This window comes from Salmo salar, chromosome ssa11, assembly GCF_905237065.1.
Source record: "Salmo salar chromosome ssa11, Ssal_v3.1, whole genome shotgun sequence".
NCBI lineage: Eukaryota > Metazoa > Chordata > Actinopteri > Salmoniformes > Salmonidae > Salmo > Salmo salar.
This window is the reverse complement of record NC_059452.1, coordinates 93,437,207-93,459,623: the sequence shown is the minus strand read 5'-3', so window position 1 is coordinate 93,459,623 and position 22,417 is coordinate 93,437,207. Positions and strand designations below refer to the sequence as shown.

General features: G+C 40.8%; 3 protein-coding genes across 5 annotated transcripts; 2 read left to right on the top strand and 1 right to left on the bottom strand.

Annotated features, from left to right (window-relative positions):
- Positions 1 to 2,000: 2,000 nt before the first annotated feature.
- On the top strand, positions 2,001 to 16,067 carry LOC106563615 (pre-mRNA 3'-end-processing factor FIP1). Of its 3 annotated transcripts, none has more exons than XM_014129344.2 (16): positions 2,001 to 2,301; positions 2,705 to 2,747; positions 2,875 to 2,938; positions 4,246 to 4,352; positions 6,024 to 6,079; positions 6,180 to 6,290; positions 6,401 to 6,531; positions 8,884 to 9,017; positions 13,163 to 13,262; positions 13,389 to 13,539; positions 13,674 to 13,697; positions 13,930 to 13,987; positions 14,490 to 14,527; positions 14,639 to 14,816; positions 14,942 to 15,118; positions 15,383 to 16,067. In XM_014129344.2, exons 1-16 carry the CDS (start codon positions 2,214 to 2,216, stop codon positions 15,504 to 15,506), a joined length of 1,584 nt encoding a protein of 527 aa, XP_013984819.1. In that variant the 5' UTR covers positions 2,001 to 2,213; the 3' UTR covers positions 15,507 to 16,067. The 3 variants fall into 3 exon arrangements, with proteins under 3 accessions (XP_013984819.1, XP_013984816.1, XP_013984820.1); XM_014129341.2 differs by having other exon boundaries at positions 8,878 to 9,017; XM_014129345.2 differs by lacking the exons at positions 2,705 to 2,747; positions 2,875 to 2,938 and having other exon boundaries at positions 8,878 to 9,017.
- Positions 16,068 to 16,760: 693 nt separating this feature from the next.
- si:dkey-251i10.1 (ADP/ATP translocase 2) lies at positions 16,761 to 19,189 on the top strand. The gene is made up of 4 exons (XM_014129340.2): positions 16,761 to 17,054; positions 17,883 to 18,366; positions 18,454 to 18,594; positions 18,745 to 19,189. The coding sequence occupies exons 1-4, from the start codon at positions 16,944 to 16,946 to the stop codon at positions 18,900 to 18,902; spliced, it is 894 nt and encodes a 297-aa protein (XP_013984815.1). The 5' UTR covers positions 16,761 to 16,943; the 3' UTR covers positions 18,903 to 19,189.
- Positions 19,190 to 20,090: 901 nt separating this feature from the next.
- Positions 20,091 to 22,255, bottom strand: si:dkey-251i10.2 (Reeler domain-containing protein). Its single transcript, XM_014129398.2, has 5 exons — positions 21,946 to 22,255; positions 21,450 to 21,568; positions 21,238 to 21,347; positions 20,630 to 20,694; positions 20,091 to 20,530 (listed from the first exon to the last, which is right to left on the bottom strand). Exons 1-5 carry the CDS (start codon positions 22,136 to 22,138, stop codon positions 20,421 to 20,423), a joined length of 597 nt encoding a protein of 198 aa, XP_013984873.1. The 5' UTR covers positions 22,139 to 22,255; the 3' UTR covers positions 20,091 to 20,420.
- Positions 22,256 to 22,417: the final 162 nt, after the last annotated feature.

Here is a 22,417-nt window from a genome sequence, read left to right as displayed (position 1 = left end):
AACCGAAACAAAACACACGTATACAAAAACACAACACCGATAACAGTCTTGTCAGGCACACAGCTAAACAAGAAACAACTACCCACAAAATCCCACAGCAAAACACCCCTCTTAAATAGGACCTTCAATTAGAAGCAACTAGGAGCAGCTGCTTCCAATTGAAGGTCAACCCCATTAACTAAACATAGAACTAGACATACTAGAAAAACGTAGAAATATACTAACATAGAACATAGCCCAACAAACCCCGAAACACTCTAAACAAACACACCCCTGCCACGTCCTGACCAAACTACAATAACAAATAACCCCTTTACTGGTCAGGACGTGACAAAGAGCCTCTCGGTGGATGCTGCAGTGTACCCAAATGGCGTCGGGAGCAACTGCTTGCACGCTCGTTACCACTCCACTATGTATTCCTGTCATGGCTTTTGCGGCATCAGTACAGATACCAACACATCTTGACCACCAAAGTCCATTTGATGTCACAAAGCTGTCCAGTACTTCAAAAATATCCTCTCATATTGTCCTGGTTTCCAGTGGTTTGCAGAAGAGGATGTCTTCCTTAATTATCCCCCCATAAACTTAGCAGACATATACCAGGAGCTGTGCCAGGCCCGCCACGTCTGTTGACTCATCCAGCTGTAACGCATATAATTCACTGGCTTATATGCGAAGCAGTAATTGTTTCAAAACATCTCCTGCCATGTCACTGATGTGTTGTGAAACAGTGTTGTTTGATGAAGGCATTGTCTGTATAGTTTTTTGGGCCTTTTCTCCCAGCATTGTCCCTGCCATATCTGCGGCAGCAGGAAGAATTAAGTCCAATAGTATGGGGCTTGCCTGTCCTAGCCACTCGGTAGCTCACCATATAAGATGCTTATTGTCCCTTCTTATTATTGGTATCTTTTACTTTTATACATGTCTTACTACTCAAAAGTCATCTGTATTCTCGCAAAAAAAACTCCTATGGCTTATTTTTCAAATTGTCATGTTTAGTTTCTAAATGTCTGCACAAGAGTGAAGGTTTCCCACGAGAGAGTAACGGTTAATGTGATTGGATGTTAATTATTTGACTAGGCTACCTGTATTTGACATTGTGTTGTTATTTCACTGAACACTAGATGGTTTAATTTTATTTTTGGCAGTGAAACGAGGCTACTCAGGCGAGAAAAAACCTCACCCAAATGTATAGCCCCGTTGGAAAATATAAATGTACTGTTTGAAAATGTGAAGAAAATGTTATAAATAAAAATGTGAATCACATTTTTATTTGGCATTGCGAGTACCCCAGTTTGGCAATACCTGCCCTAGAGCACACAAAAAACGATACATACCTCGGCCTAAACATCAGCGCAACAGGTAACTTCCATAAAGCTGTGAACGATCTGAGAGACAAGGCAAGAAGGGCCTTCTATGCCATCAAAATGAACATAAAATTCGACATACCAATTAAGATCTGGTAGACCTGGCTCTCAAGAGAAGACAGGCTATGGAAACTGAGCTGCACTTCCTAACCTCCTGCCAAATGTATGACCATATTAGAGACACATATTTCCCTCAGATTACCTCAGACTCACAAATAATTTGAAAACAAACAATTTTGATAAACTCGCCATATCTATTGGGTGAAATACCACAGTGTGCAATCACAGCAGAAAGATTTGTGACCTGTTGCCAAAAGAAAAGGGCAACCAGTGAAGAACAAACACCATTGTAAAAACAACCCATATTAATGTTTATGTTTAACTATTTGCGCAGCACTACTACGCTGTTTATAGATATAATATGACATTTGAAATGTATTTATTACTTTAATGTTTACTGTAAATTTGTTATTGTTTATTTCACTTTTGTTTATTATCTATTTCACGTGCATTGGCAATGTAAACATATGTTTCCCATGCCAATAAAGCCCCTTAAATTGAATAGTTAAAATACAAGGACTTGTGAAGGCACTAGGACCCAGGACCTTTTGTTTTGCCTTTTGAATGCCACTGAACTAGGAGGCGGGTGTTGTTGGGAAAGAGGTGGGCTGTCTGTCATAGAGGTTACTATCATCAGTTCGTGATAATTAGCGGATTTTGATGACTTGATAATGGCAGAGGTGTTATCAGGCACATGATATGTTATAGGCTTTTGCTATTCGGCAAACACTGGCGGCCGGACAAGGTCGAAAAACGGAAAAATAGAGCACGCATCTAATTTACACCATGGCTACTGAGTTGACCATTTCAGAATCAGCAGTCCCGTTGAGTGAGCCCCATCAGGTTGAAGACGAAGAACACTGGCTGTATGGGGGTGAATATACAATGTATCCAAATGGATACACAAGGCATGCGCTAAACAGTTCCCTCAGATGTTGATCAAGATTAATTGATACAGTTAACAAACGCACAACACCAACCACCGGCTTCACCGATGATGCTTGGTCCAAAACACATAGGAATTCTGCGTAACGCACATTTTTGCACATCTAGTGGTGTCTTTTTTGTGGAGTGTTTTGATTTATCTTAGGATGCACACCTAAGATGATTTTATCATGTACATTTTCCCCTGCAAAATCTGCAGTGTGGTTTGGCAGCTCAGACCAAAACAGATTAGCTCCAAAACGCTCTCGTCTTTAAATGCTAGGCGACTGTCATCATATGCCATGATGGCAATAAATGCATCGACCTTCAATTATCATGTCATCTTTTCTTAGGGGAAAACACCAATAAACAAAATGCCCCCGAGGGTTTGCCTGGGTAAGAATGTATCTTTCCTGCTCACTTGATCCTCTCACCCAAATTCACTCAAGGCACATGATGTTCCAAATATTATTTGACATGCTATTACAATGTAACTACAATAATTTCCCCCTCTGCTTATTAGGCCTGGTGACTCCCTTCAGCTGACTTCAATGGGCAATACCGAAGAGAAGGATGCTGCATCACAGGCACGGCATGGGGGCAATATCATCTACATGTCTTATCACATAGATAAATAGTTCGTTCTAAAACGTTTTCACAATGTAGGCTGAAGAGTAACCATTGTATCTTAACAGCTGTTGTAAGTTGTTACATAATAGTACACACGGTGTTATTAGTTGCATAGCTTTTCTCTCTGAGAAAATGGATATTCCAAAACCTCTGATGGTTCATTCATACAGTAACACAGCGATGAGATCCAACCAATGGAAATAGAGGAACCTCTCATAGGCAACCAATGAGGTGTGTGTTGGTTAACGTAATGGTGTGCAGGTGTGAGCGTTCATTTTGTAGCGTTAACCCTATCAGTCCCGAGACTCCAGCAAAAATCTGCTTATCTGACTTTCGTTTATCTGCATGTCCAGACTTTATATTTAGCCACACAATTAAGTGTTTTATCATTTTCTTTTCAGGACAACCAGGGCTATAAGTAGAACACAAAACGATTTAACATAAACAGTTGTATTCATGCGTTTTATTGACAAATGCAGGTTTGCAAAAACCTGAATAAAATGTATTTAAATGAATGCTGTAATTACAGAAATGGTTTGCTTACTGGGAAATGAATATCCAACTTGTCAGTGACAACTGTGTGGAGTTTGGAGTTCATGACAGCAACTATATGTGAGCTTATTACAGTATTATAGACCCTATGTCCTTGGATTTCCTATGATCTATGTAGAAGAACCCCTTACCTTCTAACGACTCTTCCCTTACGAAAGAATATTGTAGTTAGAGTGCAGTGTAACTGCAGTATGCTGCAAATACTGCGTCCAAAATAACACAGTTTTTTTACTGCAGTAATTTTGCAGTGTAACTGCAGTTAGAGTGCAGTATAAATGCAGTTCAAGTGCAGTGTAGTTATTTTGCAATTACTGCGTCCAGAATACCACAGTCGACTGCAGTTACTGCACTTTTACGGCAGTTTCAAAACTGCATTCTTTGTTTGTAAGGGTTGTGTAGCTTGTTAGCGTCACAGAGCAAAACATGCTTGTGTTTGTGAGAGTCTCATCTTTTCATAGATAGCTTTTAATAGTTTGTAGCATAAACCATTCGGACCAATCGGGATCTGCCCTTTTATCAGAAACACTGCTTTAGCTCAGCCCTCGTTAATCACACAGACTAATGGTTGGTATCTACAGATGCAGAAGAAATAGACTAATCCAATGGTACAACCTACTGCAGCTCAAACACACAATGTTTAAAAGGGGCTAGAAATCCAAAATGGGCGACTCAACGGGGTTAATGTTACTATGCTCCTCCCTTTTTTCAACAGGAAGCCAAAGGTACTGAAGGTGAAGAGGAGGAGGACAGTGACAGTGATGACGATGATGATGTCAAGGTCACCATTGGTAACATCAAAACTGGTGCACCTTCCTACATGTAAGTGTACTTGCGGATCCCGAGAGACAGTTGCTTTTCCAAAAAACTGTGTTAAGTCAGAGGGTTAAATACAAAGCCTTCAGAAAGTATTCACAGCCCTTGACTTTTTCCTCATTTGTGGTGTTACAGCCTAAATTTAAAATTGATTAAATTTAGATTTTGTGTTACTGGCCTACACTCAATACCCCCATGATGTCAAAGTGGAATTATGTTTTTAGACATTTTTACAAATTAATACAAATTTAAAGCTGAAATGTCTTGAGTCAATAAGTATTCAACCCCTTAGTTATGGCAAGACTAAATAAGTTCAGGAGTACATTTTTATCTGTAAGGTCCCTCAGTCGAGTAGTGGATTTCAAACACAGATTCAACCACAAAGACCAGGAAGGTTTTCAAATGCCTCGCAAAGAAGGACACCTATTGGTAGATGGGTAAAAAAAGCAGACATAGAATATCCCTTTGAACATGATGAAATTATTAATTACACTTTGGATGATGTATCAATACACCCAGTCACTACAAAGATACAGGTGTCCTTCTTAATTCAGCTGCCGGAGAGGAAGGAAACCGCTCAGGGATTTCACCATAAGGCCAGTGGTAACTTGAAAACAGTTTCAGAGTTTAATGGCTGTGACAGGAGAAAACTGAGGATGGATCAACAACATTGTAGTTACTCCACAATACTAACCTAAATGACAGAGTGAAAAGAAGGAGGACTGAACAGAATAAAAAATATTCCATAACATGCATCCTGTCTGCAATAAGGCACTAAAGTAAAACTGCAAAAAATGTGGCAAAGAAATTAGTGTTATGTCCTGAATACAAAGCATTATGTTTGTGGCAAATCCAACACCACACATCACTGAGCACCACTCTTCATATTTTCAAGCATGGTGGTGGCTGCATCATGTTATGGGTATGCTTGTCATTGGAAAGGACTAGGGAGTTTTTTTTATAAAAAGAAAATGGAATAGAGCTAAGCACAAGCATAATCCTAGAGGAAACCCTGGTTCAGTCTTTTTTCCAACAGACTCTAGGAGACAAATTCACCTTTCACCAGGACAATAACCTAAAACACAAGGCCAAATATAGAGTTGCTTACCAAGATTACATGTAATACTCCTAAGTGGCCTGGTTACAGTTTTGACTTAAATCAACTTTAACATCTCTGGCAAGACATAAAAATGGCTGTCTAGCAATGATCAACAACCAACTTGACAGAGCTTGAAGAATTTTAAAAAGAATAATGTGCAAATATTGTATAATCCAGGGGTGCAAAGCTCTTACAGACTTACCCAGAAAGACAGCTGTAATCGCTGCTGAAGGTGATTCTAACATGTATTGACTCAGGGGATTGAATACTTACGTAAATTAGATATTTCAGTATTTCATTTTAAATACATTTGCAAAAATGCCAAAAACATGTTTTCACTTTGTCATTTATGGGGTATTTTGTGTAGACAGGTCAGGGTAAAAAAATGATTTAATACATTTTGAAATCAGGCTGTAACACAAGAACATTTGGAATGTCAAGAGGTGTGAATACTTTCTGTGGGGCTGTGTATACTGCTGTAATGAATAATAAAGACAGTATCACACTTGATTTAAAATCTGGGGGACTAATGAAGGCCACAAGATACATTTTAAAGAAATCTTTCTGAATCTCTGCAGGGGAACGGGCATGAACCTGAGCTTGAAACCAGCTCGTGGCTATGCCTCAGCAGCCAGTGAGTGAACTCGTCCTGTTTTGGAGGATTATTTAAGGTGGGCAATAATGGTTTTATTCTATTTGTTGACTAATTCATGATGTTACTGTTTTGCTACAAGTTAAGCTGCAGTCCAAAGGGATAGATATAGAGACACTAGGGGCCTTCAATGGTGCACCAGTTGTGGAGGTGGAAATGGACATCTTTGAGGACAAACCATGGAGAAAGCCAGGTAAGGGTTTTGCTTACGTATACTGAACTGACCGTTTGAATCTTTGAAATAAAATTGCTGCAGATTGCTACAACATCAATTCATTGTTTTGTATGTTATTCTGTCTCTAGGTGCCGACCTCTCAGACTACTTCAACTATGGTTTTAATGAGGAAACGTGGAAGGGATACTGTGAGAGACAGCGCAGACTACAGCTTGGCCTGGAGCCCAGTGCTCCTCTCAGTTTTGAAAACAAGATAACAGTGAGTCCTCAAAACATTGATTAATTATACCAACTTTTCACACTACTGGAAAACTTTGTGTTTGTCTCCAAACAGTGATGGTTAAGAGTAATTAACCTTTAAGCTAGAATCCTTAAGTGATACATTAATAAAGAGCCACCCTGCCTCAGTTTTGGTAAAAAGCTGAGAGATGGGCCTGGAGAAATGTAACCACTCTCAAATTCATAGACAAAGCTACAAAGTTATTATTACAAATTATATTTTAACAATGTTTTCAGGCTATGTAGTATTTGTTTACATTTACATTCTTTACAAACACTGGAGTGAAACAAGCTTATATTTTGGGTTCTGATAGGGTATGACAGTTGAACTAAGCTCATGAGGCATTTCTAAGTTATATTCTTCAAGAATGAATGGGTATATACAGTGCATTCATAAAGCATTCATACCCCTTAACTTTTTCAAAATTTTGTTGTGTTACATCCTGAATTTAAAATGAATTCAATTGAGATTGTTTTTGTCATTGGTCTACACACAATACCCCATAATGTCAATGTGGAATTATGTTTTTAGATATTTTTACAAATTAATAAAAAATGAAAAGCTGAAATGTCTTGAGTCAATAAGTATTCAACCCCTTTGTTATGGCAAGCCTAAATAAGTTCAGGAGTAAAATTGTGCTTAATAAGTCACATAATAAGTTACAGGGACTCACTCTGTGTGCAACAATAGTGTTTAACATGATTTTTGAATGACCACCTCATCTCTGTACCCCACACATACAATTATCTGTAAGGTCCCTTAGTCGAGCAGTGAATTTCAAACACAGATTCAACCACAAAGACCAGGGAGATTTTCCAATGCCTTGTAAAGAAGGGCACCAATTGGTAGATGGGTAAAAATGTAAAAAAGCAAACAGTGAATATCCCTTTGAGCATAGTGAAGTTATTCAGTACACTTTGGATGGTGTATCAATTCATCCAGTCACTACAAAGATACAGGCGTCCTTCCAAAGAGGAAGGAAGCCGCTCAGGGATTTCACCATGTCAATGGTGACTTTAAAACAGTTCCAGAGTTTAATGGTTGTGATAGGAGAAAACTAAGATGGATCAACATTATCATTACTCCACAATACTAACCTAATTGATAGAGTGAAAAAAGAAAGCCTGTACAGACTAAAAATATTCCAAAACATGCAGGCGCTAAAGTAATTCTGCAAAAAAAATGTGGCAAAGTAATTCACTTTTTGTCCTGAATTCAAAATGTTATGTTTTTGGAAAATCCAATACAACACATTACTGAGTACCACTCTTCATATTTTGACGCATAGTAGTGGCTGCATTATGTTATGGGTATGCTTGTAATCGTTAAGGACTGGGGAGTTTTTCAGGATAAAAAAGAAACGGAATGGAGTTAAGCACAGGCAAATCCTAAAGGAAAACCTGGCTCAGTCTGTTTTCCACCAGACACTGGGTGATGAGTTCACCTTTCAGCAGGACAATAACCTAAAACACAAGGACAAATCTACACTGGAGTTGCTACCAAGAACACGGTGAATGTGTCTTAGTGGGCGAGTTACAGTTTTGACTTAAATCTGCTTGAAAATCTATGGTCAAGTCTTAATGGTTTTCAGCAATGATCAACAACATTGAAGAATTTTGAAATTTAAAAAATAATAATTGGCAAATATTATACAATCCAGGTGTGCAAAGCTCTTCGAGACTTTTCCAGAAAGACTCACAGTGTGTAATCGCTGCAAAAGGTGATTCTAACATGTTTCTAACACTCAGGGGTGTGAATACTTATGTAAATAAGATATTTCTGTATTTAATTTTCAATAAATGTGCAAACATTTCTAAAAGCATGTTTTAACCTTTTCATTATGAGATATTGTGTGTAGATGGGTGCGAAAAAAATAATATTTCATTCATTTTGAATTCAAACTGTAACAAACACAACAAATGTGGAATAAGTCAAGGGGTATGAATACTTTCTAAAGGCACTGTATCATTAATTTATAAGTAAAAAATGTATGTAGCAATTAAGGATTCTAGCTTTAGTCATCAAGAAAGACAGGAAATGTAATTATGTGAACTGAAATAAAATAGACTGGCCCAGCCAAGGAAAAGCTGCTGTTTCCTGTGTCAGATTTCTCATCCCACACTTAAATAAAGACCAGACCCCACTGTATTTGGCCCCAAGTCAAATAATACATTAATAATTCCATTGCTATAATATTACTAACGTTAATATAAAATAATAGTCTATCTTATTTCTAAATATGATACAGTACTAACATAGATTTGATTATATTAACAGTGATATTTTGTGGGTGGGAAATAATTGGATAATTGTTTTATTTTCGAGGTTCAGCAGGGAAGGGCAACCACTTTAGAAAAGGATACAGAACCGTCTTCCATCAAGCCTGATTACAAGCCAGACTTTCTCCCTGCTTCAGTCCTGGCCCTCGCCGCCAACAGACTGAAGGCAGGACCCCCACCTAACAGGTAAACATGTAAGAGGGGTTCAGACTGTTAAACAGCCATCACTAACAGAGAGAGGCTGCTGCCTACATACAGACTTGAAATAATTTGCCACTTTAATAAATGGATCACTAGTCATTTTAATAATGGCACTTTAATAATGTTTACATATCTTGCATTACTCATCTCATATTTATATATTGTATGTTATACCATCTATTGCATCTTGCCTATGCCGCTCTGTCATTGCTCATCCATATATTTCTATGTAAACTCAGCAAAAAAAGAAACGTCCCTGTCTTTCAAAGATAATTCGTAAAAATCCAAATAACTTTACAGATCTTCATTGTAAAGGGTTTAAACACTGTTTCCCATGCTTGTTCAATGAACCATAAACAATTAATGAACATGCACCTGTGGAACAGTCGTTAAGACACTAACAGCTTACAGACGGTAGGAAATTAAGGTCACAGTTATGAAAACTTAGGACACTAAAGAGGCATTTCTACTGACTGAAAAACACCAAAAGAAAGATACCCAGAGTCCCTGCTCATCGCGTGAACGGGCCTTAAGCATGCTGCAAGGAGGCATGAGGACTGCAGATGTGGCCAGGGCAATAAATTGCAATGTCCATACTATGAGACGCCTAAGACAGCGCTACAGGGAGACAGGACGGACAGCTGATCGTCCTCGCAGTGGCAGACCACGTGTAACAACACCTGCACAGGATCGGTACATCCGAACATCACACCTGCGGGACAGGTACAGGATGGCAACAACTGCCTGAGTTACACCAGGAACGCACAATCCCTCCATCAGTGCTCAGACTGTCCGCAATAGGCTGAGAGAGGCTGGACTGAGGGCTTGTAGGCCTGTTGTAAGGCAGGTCCTCACCAGACATCACTGGCAACAACGTTGCCTATGGGCACCGTCGCTGGACCAGACAAGACTGGCAAAAAGTGCTCTTCACTGACGAGTCGCGTTTTTGTCTCACCAGTGGTGATGGTCGGATTTGTGTTTATCGTCGAAGGAATGAGCGTTACACCGAGACCTGTACTCTGGAGCAGGATCTATTTGGAGGTGGAGGGTCCGTCATGGTCTGGGGCGGTGTGTCACAGCATCATCGGACTGAGCTTGTTGTCATTGCAGGCAATCTCAACGCTGTGCGTTACAGGGAAGACATCCTCCCCCTCATGTGGTACCCTTCCTGCAGGCTCATCCTGACATGACCCTCCAGCATGACAATGCCACCAGCCATACTGCTTGTTCTCTGCGTGATTTCCTGCAAGACAGGAATGTCAGTGTTCTGCCATGGGCAGCGAAGAGCCCGGATCTCAATCCCATTGAGCACGTCTGGGACCAGTTGGATCGGAGGGTGAGGGTTAGGGCCATTCCCCCCAGAAATGTCCTGGAACTTGCAGGTGCCTTGGTGGAAGAGTGGGGTAACATCTCACAGCAGGAACTGGCAAATCTGGTGCAGTCCACGAGGAGGAGATGCACTGCAGTACTTAATGCAGCTGGTGGCCACACCAGATACTGACTGTTACTTTTGATTTTGACCCCCCCTTTGTTCAGGGACACATTATTCCATTTCTGTTAGTCACGTCTGTGGAATTTGTTCAGTTTATGTCTCAGTTGTTGAATCTTGTTATGTTCATACAAATATTTACACATGTTAAGTTTGCTGAAAATAAATGCAGTTAGGACATTTCTTTTTTTTGCTGAGTTTATATATTCCAGTCCTTTACTTAGATTTGTGTGTATTATGTAGTTGATGTGGAATTGTTAAATTACATGTTAGATATTGCTGCACTGTCAGAACTAAAAACACAAGCATTCCGCTACCATCGCAATAACATCTGCTAACCATGTGTATGTGACCAATAACATTTTATTTTATTTGAAGAAAACCTGTGAATAAAGTTATGCTTAAATATGGAAGTACTAACCTCTACCTGTTCAAGCATCACACCAACTCAGTCTTGTCTCCCACAATATTCCAATGTTCCAGCTTAACAGTACAGTGGGGGAAAAAAGTATTTGATCCCCTACTGATTTTGTACGTTTGCCCACTTACAAAGAAATGATCAGTCTATCATTTTAATAGTAGGTTTATTTGAACAGTGAGAGACAGAATAACAACAAAAAAATCCAGAAAAACGCATGTCAAAAATGTTATAAAATGATTAGCATTTTAATGAGGGAAATAAGTATTTCACCCCTCTGCAAAACATGACTTAGTACTTGGTGGCAAAACCCTTGTTGGCAATCACAGAGGTCGGACGTTTCTTGTAGTTGGCCACCAGGTTTGCACACATCTCAGAAGGGATTTTGTCCCACTCCTCTTTGCAGATCTTCTCCAAGTTATTAAGGTTTCGAGGCTGACGTTTGGCAACTCGAACATTCAGCTCCCTCCACAGATTTTCTATGGGATTAAGGTCTGGAGACTGGCTAGGCCACTCCAGGACCTTAATGTGCTTCTTCTTGAGCCACTCCTTTGTTGCCTTGGCCGTGTGTTTTGGGTCATTGTCATGCTGGAATACCCATCCATGGCCCATTTTCAATGCCCTGGCTGAGGGAAGGAGGTTCTCACCCAAGATGTGAGGGTACATGGCCCCGTCCATCATCCTTTTGATGCGGTGAAGTTGTCCTGTCCCCTTAGCAGAAAAACACCCCCAAAGCATAATGTTTCCACCTCCATGTTTGACGGTGGAGATGGTGTTCTTGGGGTCATAGGCAGCATTCCTCCTCCTCCAAACACAGCGAGTTGAGTTGATGTCAAAGAGCTCCATTTTGGTCTCATCTGACCACAACACTTTCACCAGTTGTCCTCTGAGTCATTCAGATGTTCATTGGCAAGCTTCAGACGGGCATGTATATGTATTCTTGAGCAGGGGGACATTGCGGGCGCTGCAGGATTTCAGTCCTTCACGGCGTAGTGTGTTACCAATTGTTTTCTTGGTGACTATGGTCCCAGCTGCCTTGAGATCATTGACAAGATCCTCCAGTGTAGTTCTGGGCTGATTCCTCACAGTTCTCATGATCATTGCAACTCCACGAGGTGAGATCTTGCATGGAGCCCCAGGCCTGGGGATATTGACAGTTCTTTTGTGTTTCTTCCATTTGCGAATAATCGCACCAAATGTTGTCACCTTCTCACCAAGCTGCTTGGCGATGGTCTTGTAGCCCATTCCAGCCTTGTGTAGGTCTACAATCTTGTCCCTGACATCCTTGGAGAGCTCTTTGGTCTTGGCTATGGTGGAGAGTTTGGAATCTGATTGATTGATTGATTGATTGATTGCTTCTGTGGACAGTTGTCTTTTTTACAGGTAACAAGCTGCGGTTAGGAGCACTCCCTTTAAGAGTGTGCTCCTAATCTCAGCTCGTTACCTGTGTAAAAGACACCTGGAAGCCAGAAATCTTTCTGATTGAGAGGGGGTCAAATACTTATTTCCCTCATTAAAATGCAAATCAATTTATAACATTTCTGACATGCGTTTTTCTGGATATTTTTGTTGTTATTCTGTCTCTCACTGTTCAAATAAACCTACCATTAAAATTATAGACTGATCCTTTCTTTGTCAATGGGCAAACGTACAAAATCAGCAGGGGATCAAATACTTTTTCCCCCCACTCTATGTTTATAACGTCAGTTTAGCATAGAGGAAAGGGCGGAGTTGGGACATTCGGCTTTCTTACGTCACTGCCTTATCCGCTTTTTGCGTTATCAGCTTGTTGCCCTAACGTAAACATTCCCTGACACAAAATAGTAGCTAGCAAGATGGAGATCACAGGGGTTATTTTTAATGAGTGCATTTCGCAAGTGGCTAGTTTGCATCAACCACCTTCACTAAAACCACTGCATAGGTTTTGCCTGCAAACTTTGGTTTCGAATCGTAACATTCTGGCATATCTGCCTCGTGATTTATTGGCTTTAAAAAAAAATTGTCTCAATCATTAATCCCAGACCAAGTGCTGTTGCTGCCCTAGGTCCGGAATCTCCGAGACTAACTCAGATCTTGTACAACATTTTCCTCAAAAGAACTGGATTGTAAATAGCTACGCTTGTTAAATACTTATTTTACACTTGGTAGAGAAAGCATGTGAAGCATAAATGGCTCCTGCCTGCAGTGAGAGAGAGTACAGATGTCTGTCATCTTTTTCTGTAGGAAATTGGGTGGAACTATTGATGTGATTGGTGGACAGACAGGAGCCATTCGCCGGGTTGAAGGCCGAAGGAGGGAAATGCAGGAACAGAATCCGATCCAGGTTAATCTGTTCACACATTCAGTGATTTTATTTGATGAAGTCAAAGATGACTGCAGGCTAAGGAGTGTAAGACACACACCTACACCTATTGTTCTGCATCATTCAATGTTCTCAACAACTCTGCAGGTGCTCGGAGACCATGGTAACAAGGTACAACCCTTGGTTCCACCATCAGGACCTCCCCCTCCTCTTCCTCTTCCAATGGGTATGCCCCCACCACACTTCCTGCATCCTCCTCCACCAGTATCTGGTATGCCCCCACCTCTTCACCCCCCAGGTAAGGTATCATCCTTTATCCAGACCATGAATGAAAGCATACCAAATGCATAGTCTTGTGATTATGATAAGGAGAGCCATGAGGAATTATAACATAATGTTATAATACCTTTACATGTTTGGTCTCATTCTCAGGTATACCCCCACCTTCCATTACAGGTAAGTTTTTATAACTGGACCACAAAACTCTGTGTAGTCCTTAGTTTCTCAGAGGATGCAAGAGAAATGCATTTTCATTGTAGTATGATAATATTATACAACATGCTTTGAAATGTCTGTAAACATACATAACCATTAATCTAGAAATGTCATCTGAATGTGTATGCTACATAGTTATACTAAAGATCAAATATTTGTTGTTGGTGATGATTACATACTGCTTTTCCCCTAGGCCTGTTCCCACCTCCCCTTGCTCCTCCCCCTACCTTGATGATGCCACCTGTGGATAGGTATGTGAGAGTCAATAGACTAATTAAAATGTACTAATGCATTAATAAAGCAATACGTTCAGACGCTGCTCTAAAGCCACGCCCAACTCCAAAATGTCTGCAAACCGGTTTGACGGGCCACACTTTTGATGATAGGACAGGTACCTCTTCTGTGCTATTGACCATAGCCACGGGAAGTAGGGGTGCTGAGGGTGCTGCGGTACCCCCTGAAATGTTCTTTCTCTCACAAAAGTAGTGCACTGGGCATTTAATAGTCCTGTATTAGCATACCAATATAGCAGTCTGTAGCGCATGCTAAAAAATCTATCTGAAACAATTCGCAGCACCCCCACCCCCAAACATCTTCCTGCAGCTCTGCTATGGACTGCAGTGGGGCGTCAGACTCAGAGAACTTCTGTTTCATAAGCAGTACCAGTCAGAGCCTCTCTTTACTCTGCCGCGTTTGTGTGGATGTTTAAGTGATGGTCTTAATCCTGACAATTTGTCCCTCCCTGAATTACAGCAGTAGAGCCCCTCTTCCTTTTGGATACAATAGTGGAGGTATGTGTCGTGGTTACCTGGCAGGTTCAAAATACAATTGTCATGCCTTATTCTCCACACATCAAATAACTTCCCCTTGTATTGCAGTTAATGCAGTGTATTTTCTTTCAGAGTCAAGCTTCATTAGCTACCCTCCAGTCTCATCATCACACATGCCTTGGGGCTCTGTGCTGGAGAAGGGGGGGGAAGACAGAGGACGAGGGCATTGGGAGTACCAAGGAAGTCATAGAGAAAGAGACAGAGAGAGGGATCAAGAGAGAGATCATACTCCAACCACCAGCGAATATAAGTGCGTAAACAAAGAAAAAACATGTTAAACAGTGTGGATACAGATCCATTTGCTTATGTTTTGTGGTGAAATTGAACCTTTTGCATGCCTTAACTTTCTCTCATCTGTCCTGATATCTGGCCTAGTGAGGATGACCGTTACCACTACTACAGCCATGATCGAGAGAGTGAGCGAGAATTTGAGCACAGTTACCTTCATGTTCACGACAGCAGCGGTGGACGTAGCAGGGAGAGGGAGGAGCATCAGCGAGACAGACGCCATCGTGACAAGGAGGAGAGTGGTAAACACAAGTCTTCCAAACGGTGAGGGAAAGTTAGTATTGTCAGATTTGAGAAAAAGGAAAATGCAGTAGGACAGACAATTTGTGGTTTATTGCAAATATATTGTGCACACTGGTTAGGTTTTACTTTACTGGCCTACATTTATGAGATTGATGAACATAAGCTCCATTGATAAGCTTGTGGTTCTTTTTAACTAGCAATGTGTGGTTACTCACTTTAAGACTTAATATAAACGCTTACAAAAAATGTTAACAGAATTATATTATATTATTAATTTCCTTACAGCAAGCAGCATGATGATGAGGGGGAGGGGCATCGCAGACACAAGCACAAGAAAAGCAAACGCAGCAAAGAGGACAAGGATGTCCCAGAGGATATGGTGGGGCGTGGGGAAGAGCACAAGGACTGAAAAAAGCAGAACATTGCGGCTCCATGGCGAGTTCTTAATCTTTGTAAAAAGAAAATGACCATGGCTAGACAATTTTGATTTCTTGTAAGGAAAAATTGAATATGAAATGTCCATTTTAAGTGAAGTGATTGGAATCAAAAGAAAGAGATTCCAATCTAATGGCTTCTTAAGTTGTTTCAATGGTGTGTAGCCTAAAATACAAATGTTATCATACTAGAATGATGATTTTTACTCATGCATTGATCATGGACATTCTCAACTGCATCATTACATTGTCCAGATTCATAATTGTCACTGTTAGGACAGGCCCCATCTTGCTTTGTCATATTGTAAATATATAGAATGTAATTTCTTTGCCAGAAGCCATTTCAAACACTGTGTTGATACCACTTTTTCTATAAACAATATTAGTTGATACAGATATGTCATCATGTAGATTAGATTCAAACTATAAAAATGTGTCCTATCTTCTGACATTCTGGCACAGAGTAGCAAGGTATAATATAATGTAATACTGTATACTGTTGCCTCTCTTTACATTAAACTAAATCCTGACCTGGGCTTTACTATTTTTTTGTAATCTGTGACCATCGACCACTTAAACTATGCGTAGCGTAGTTTGTAATCACAGCAGGGTTTGAGGCCTTGCTTTATTGCATGGATTTTTCCCACAATTCACCCAATAAAAATGCAGCAAATTCAAATTTTGGCAATGTCCAACAATTGCATGTAAAGTAGTGGTGATGAACCATCAGGTCATGGTACTGTAGACTTCTCATTTGACATTTGTTACATTTTGAAGGGTGCTATGACAATGTTGACTAGGCATATTCAAATTGATTTCATGGGGTTTATATTATAATAGGAAATCATGTTGCATTTTATCTGCAATGTTTAAAATGCCTGTGCCCCTTCTGAATAAACCCCTTATTACAAAGGCATTCGGGGGAGGTAGAAGTTGCACCTTCCACTGATACAGGGTCAGATATATTTTAGGTCCCATTGATTGTTGAGATTAAGGATGGGTATGACGATCTAATCCTAGATCTGGGTTGTCACAAATTACCACAGCCACAAAATCGTAAAAAATCATGAAAACAAAATGTTCCTTTTTTTCTCTTCAGTTAAAGTCAGGGTTAGGCATAAATTTAGCTGTTTGGTTAGGTTTAAATCAGATTTTAAGAAGATAAATTGTAGACATAATTATGATTTTGTTCTTGTGGTAACTAGTGACGACCCTAAATCTGTGATTGCGGATAATTTCTCCCCTGCGCCTGTCGTCAGATGACAATGGAATATGAGTTCCCGCTGTGTCTCGCGATCTGCTGAATTCATAAAATTCCTACGCGTCTATAAAATCGGCCATTTCGTGGTAGGCCATCCGCTGTTGCAGGGCAAGTGTTCTTCTGTCTGCTAGTCAATTTATAACATCGCACAATGAATGAGACCGCAGTTTCATTTGCCAAGGATTTCTTGGCTGGTGGCATCTCCGCTGCCATCTCCAAAACGGCGGTTGCTCCCATCGAGAGAGTCAAGCTTCTCCTTCAGGTAGCTATTGGTCCATGACTAGCTAAAGTTATGCCGCCTCTGCTGCATGGCAAGCATCAGCTAGCTAATTTAGCTGTTATCACTGGCTAGAGAAATGCACGCTGCTTATCACCCTTGCGGCAACTTACATTTCGCTAACTATGTCTTTTCAATGTCTTAAGACTGTTATATTGATTTGATATGTTTAATAAACGCAGGATGGTTATCTAGCATCTTCTGCTGGTTGCCATAATTCGAGGTCATGAGATGTTTCAAATGACCTACACGCTAGCCGGCTGGCTAACGCAGTCAGTCATTAGCACAGGTTGGCTAGCTCGGCCATTCAATGCTAACGTTAGCTAGCTAACAAAGCCAGGGCCAGTCTATGACATTGGGCAATTCCTCTTTCTGGATGGCACCTGATATAGCTAGCTACACAACTCATTTACATGTAACAATTTAGTTACGTTACTCGACTAACTAGCTTGATTTCGTAGTAAATCATACCAGTAAAATATACATTATCACGAATTGAACAATCGAGCAGTTGGGTAGGTACTGCAGCCACAGTGGTAGAACGGAGGTTAAACTAGGTACCTGGCTGGCTTTGAAAGTCTGCATGGTAATTGACCGGCAAACAGTAACCAAGTGTTGGTCTGTCTTGTTCAATTAAATAGTTGATGCAAATCGTTAGCAACCAGAAAGACCGGATTTAAGCAGGTGGCAAGGTCGAGACGAGCAGCGCTCAGGGATGACTGCAGGGCAGAAAACGTCACTTTACCAGCATGCATTTAAAGGTTTATATATTTTATCATAGGTGTAATTCAAGTGTTCTCCTATTCTTAACAGGTCCAACATGCCAGCAAGCAGATCAGCAAAGAAATGCAGTACAAGGGTATCATAGATTGTGTTACCCGCATTCCAAAGGAGCAGGGCTTCCTTGCCTTCTGGAGAGGTAACCTGGCTAATGTCATCAGATACTTCCCCACCCAGGCCCTCAACTTTGCTTTCAAAGACAAGTACAAGAGTGTCTTCCTTGACGGTGTAGACAAGCGAAAGCAGTTCTGGAGGTACTTCGCTGGCAACCTGGCCTCTGGTGGTGCTGCAGGAGCCACCTCCCTTTGCTTTGTCTACCCTCTTGATTTCGCCAGAACCCGTCTGGGAGCTGATGTCGGAAAGGCTGGTGCGAGGGAGTACAACGGTCTGGCAGATTGCTTGGCGAAGACGTTCAGGTCTGACGGTATGAGGGGTCTGTACCAGGGCTTCGCAGTCTCTGTCCAGGGCATCATCATCTACAGAGCTTCATACTTTGGAATTTATGACACAGCTAAAGGTATAGACTTTAACACTGATGACAGCTTTTCACAGAAAGTTGTTGGTTTGTGCGATATGCATATGTAATATGTGTGGTATGTAACAGGTATGCTGCCAGACTCCAAGAACACTTCCATCTTAGTGAGCTGGGCAATCGCTCAGTCTGTAACTGCTGTGGCCGGCCTGACCTCCTATCCCTTCGACACTGTCCGTCGTCGTATGATGATGCAGTCTGGACGTAAAGGAGGTGAGTTTTCCTCGTCACCCAAACCATCCAGTGTTGCCATGTTTAAATGGTTAGGGAGAAATTGTACATCTGGAAGACTAGTAGAAACATGCAATTCCAAATACAACTAAATTGGCATTATGTCCTAACTTGCGTCTTTTTTTTCTCCAGCTGATATCATGTACTCTGGTACCATTGACTGCTGGAAGAAGATTGCTCGTGATGAGGGTGGCAAGGCGTTCTTCAAGGGAGCCTGGTCCAATGTTCTCAGAGGCATGGGTGGTGCCTTTGTGCTGGTCTTGTACGATGAGCTAAAGAAAGTCCTTTAAATTATTGTTTTTTAACATCACTGTTGAATTTACATTAAATGGCTAAATGTAACATAACTTTCCACTCCTATGGATCCTGCATTCTGCCTTATTTATGTGAACCAGCTAGTGGTCTGCTACTAGTTGAGGGTGGCGGCTGTAAGTTGTGCATTTTATCTTTCAAACGTTCCATTCTCATTTACCAATGTCATTCCTGTATAAGAAACCTCAAATACTACTCCTGTCCTCCAGCGGGTATGTTTCTAACCACCACTTGAATAAATTCATTATAATGGACAAACCTACAATGGAATGATGTCAGTGGTGTTTTTGTTTTAATGCCTGGGTTTTAGGTTGTGTGAAATGTGCACTGATTGGATAATCAAATGAATGATGTGGATTACACCACTTACAGCTATAGTTGTGTGCTTATCAACTACTTAGCCTTATCGCCTACTTAGCCTCTGACTTAAGGCTATGGTTATAGTCTACTACAATTTAAATGAAATGACTTTACCAGCGTTGTAGCATGTAATACACTGTTCCAGGATGTTTTCAGCAGATGGAATGTGAAGATTTTGAAACATCAGGAGACTTTGCAATGTAAACTGAACCTTTTGCATGAATTTGCACTACCTGGTTTAACTGGTCTGTTGCCCTACGCATAGTCATTCATACTTGGATTTGGTTGAGTTACGGTGTAATGATCCAAGAAGTGAAATATAGTAGCTGACAAGTGTGGACAGACTTAACATAATATTTAGTTCGTGCCAATAGTGTCCGGTGCCTTGTTGGCTAGTCTTGCTATAGGCATGTTATATGATCCCAGCACACTCCATTTTGGCTTGTGACAGCACAGTTCTCAATTCTACAGTTGTAGTTTAACTCCTGTCCACAATTTGTTGTACTTTACTCCATTAGAACTGAAGGAGTCTGGTGGGAAATCTGATATTGTTGCCTTACATATGGTAGGCAAAGTGCCCTCTAGTGTAAACAAAACTCATTGTCCAGCTTCCCCCATTTATACCTGGTTCTATGCTCACGTTTTTACATGGGTGTAGACTAAAAGACATTGAGGTATTTAAATAATTATGTGCCTTCAAACAAATTGACAAGTGCCACCATTGACTTGTTAATCTGTTTGGGAAGGTTAAAATAAATAGCATACAAGGTGGAACCATGAAATCTGGTCACAATGCGGACACAGTGGACAGAAATTTCATTTTAATGCAGTGTGTAGACATATTTCTGACAATCTGGGCACAATCAGAAACTGGACAATATCAGGACACACGTTAGCAAGTATAAGTGAGGTTATAGTGACGTAAAATAATTAGAATGGATTTTAGTCCCCAATTGAATGAAGACAAAGCAAATGTATCACAAACGGCTGCATGATACTGCACCTTTAATCAGTAAAACGTTTCTATGGAAAGTACTTTTTTCTAATACAATATATATTAATTATGCAATCAAAATATTTTTTGCAATGAAAGCGGGTGATGCAAGCTGCTTTGGTAGAATCAAAATGGAATGGAACTATCTTGGGAGCATCTGTGACACCAGCATACATAAGGCAAGGAGCAGCAGAAATCCGTTACTGGCCATCCCTGGATTTCCACCTGTAGCCAGACCAATGCCCTCTGATCCTGAGACACAAGATACAGTAGAAAGAGGTCAGCACAGACCCCTGGAAGAGAAAGTGAAATGGATCATAATCTAATTTACTGTAGTACATTCACACCCACCTTTGATCAAAGTTCCTGACCTGATATTCAACCAGTAGACAGTGCGCTGTTGGGCTACAGTGGCCCTGAAAAAAAAAGTGCAATGCAGATTAATGAACGCTTGCATGTCAATGTGCTGTGTGTGAGAGAAACAGATTTTTTTTTTGCTGACTTTTTTTTGCTGTACCTTTATTCTTTGAATTCTTATAATACATGACATTAGTTAACATTGTCATATCATTTGTGTAATACGTGCGGAGCAAAACGGATCATCTAGTTTTATAGACTCATAAAGGGTTCAAGATTAGATTTAGGGCTCTATTCAATCTGGATCGCTGAAGCCTAAGGATTGCGCACTGGAAATGTAAAGATTATTCCCGATTGAGCAGACATATGCAGTCTTTACCGTAAATGCAGTCTCCGCTAACGCCTGAACATTGCTTTTAACATTTCCTCTGGAGGTAGTGGTCGAGATTTAGCAAATACGCAAGTTTACATTTGAGTAATGTGTGTAGCCAATGGTATTTTTACGAAAAGTGTAGTAAGGGTGATGAGGCTCTAAACTTAATAATGTAACACTGAACTTCAGCTATACAGGTTGAATAGAGCCCTTGGTGTTATGTTCTTACATGAAGTAGATAGTGTTGGTGTTGTTGGGTGGTATCCAGGTAAACACAGTAGTGTCATCTTTTAAGTTCGTATTGGCATGGGTGATGGCACCTTCTTTATTTCCTGAGCACTTGGAGACACAATCATTTTTGTCAATCTCTTTCTAGAATGTTTAGTTTACTCGTGGAATTTTCACCCCAATTAGGTTATACATGGGAAGCTATTAACTTACCTGCAGGAATTTGGTATCTGGAGGAGGAAGTTGCCAACTTCCTAAAGCATTAGTGCTAGCGCTGGCTGCCGATCGGGCCTCCAGAAGCACGCCTCTGTAGTTTGTTCCAGTTATGGTCACTTATGGGGAAATACACCAACAAACAGTACAGAGTGATACAAATGTGCTATTGCGTTCCCCTTCATCTGCAGAAATGTGGTATCTTGAATCAATGTTAAGGCATGATAACAGAAAATGTAAGAAGCCTCAGACACACTGTCTTACTTAAAAGTGCCTAGTTGTGACCATTGTCACTGGCCTGCCTTATCCCTTCCACTATGAATTAAGAACTGTAATTTTTAAGACCACACATTTTTCTAATTTGTGAACTATTTGTTAGGGTTATTTCATAATGTCAGCAGATAAGTGTTACTGGTCCGATCAAATTAGAAATCACATCTAGTTCCTTGGGCATGTCCAAAGCTGTAAGGTGTAGGTAGAATGTCCAACATCTTACCTGTAATGGGCTGGCCAGTCTGAAGGGTCCTGGTGCTGGTGAGGATGGTGTAGGGTGCTGGGGTGGGCTGTGGCTGCACCCCAGTGTGGCGAGGAACCATGTCATCACAGGCGGAGGTGGGTGCACCGTTGGGAAAGCCAAAGCAGGGAGAGATCCCTTGTAGAAGGACCAGACCAAACATCAACAGCTCCATCAGGTCAAGTCAAAGTAATCCAGCACAGCAGCACTACATACAGAGGGCAGGTGGGGGAAGAGTGAAATGGGAGCCTTGAATCAAGAGATGGTCTTTTGAAGCAAATTACTGCTGAGTCACTCATGCACATGCCTGTGCACTAACAGGGGTGAACCCTTGACATGCGCAAGAGCAACAGTCCCCATATTCTATTCCCCCCCCCAAAAAGGTTTATTTTCTTCTCTTTTCATGGCAAGACAAAGCAACTCTTCTCCACACACTGCTGTGAAAAATGAAAAT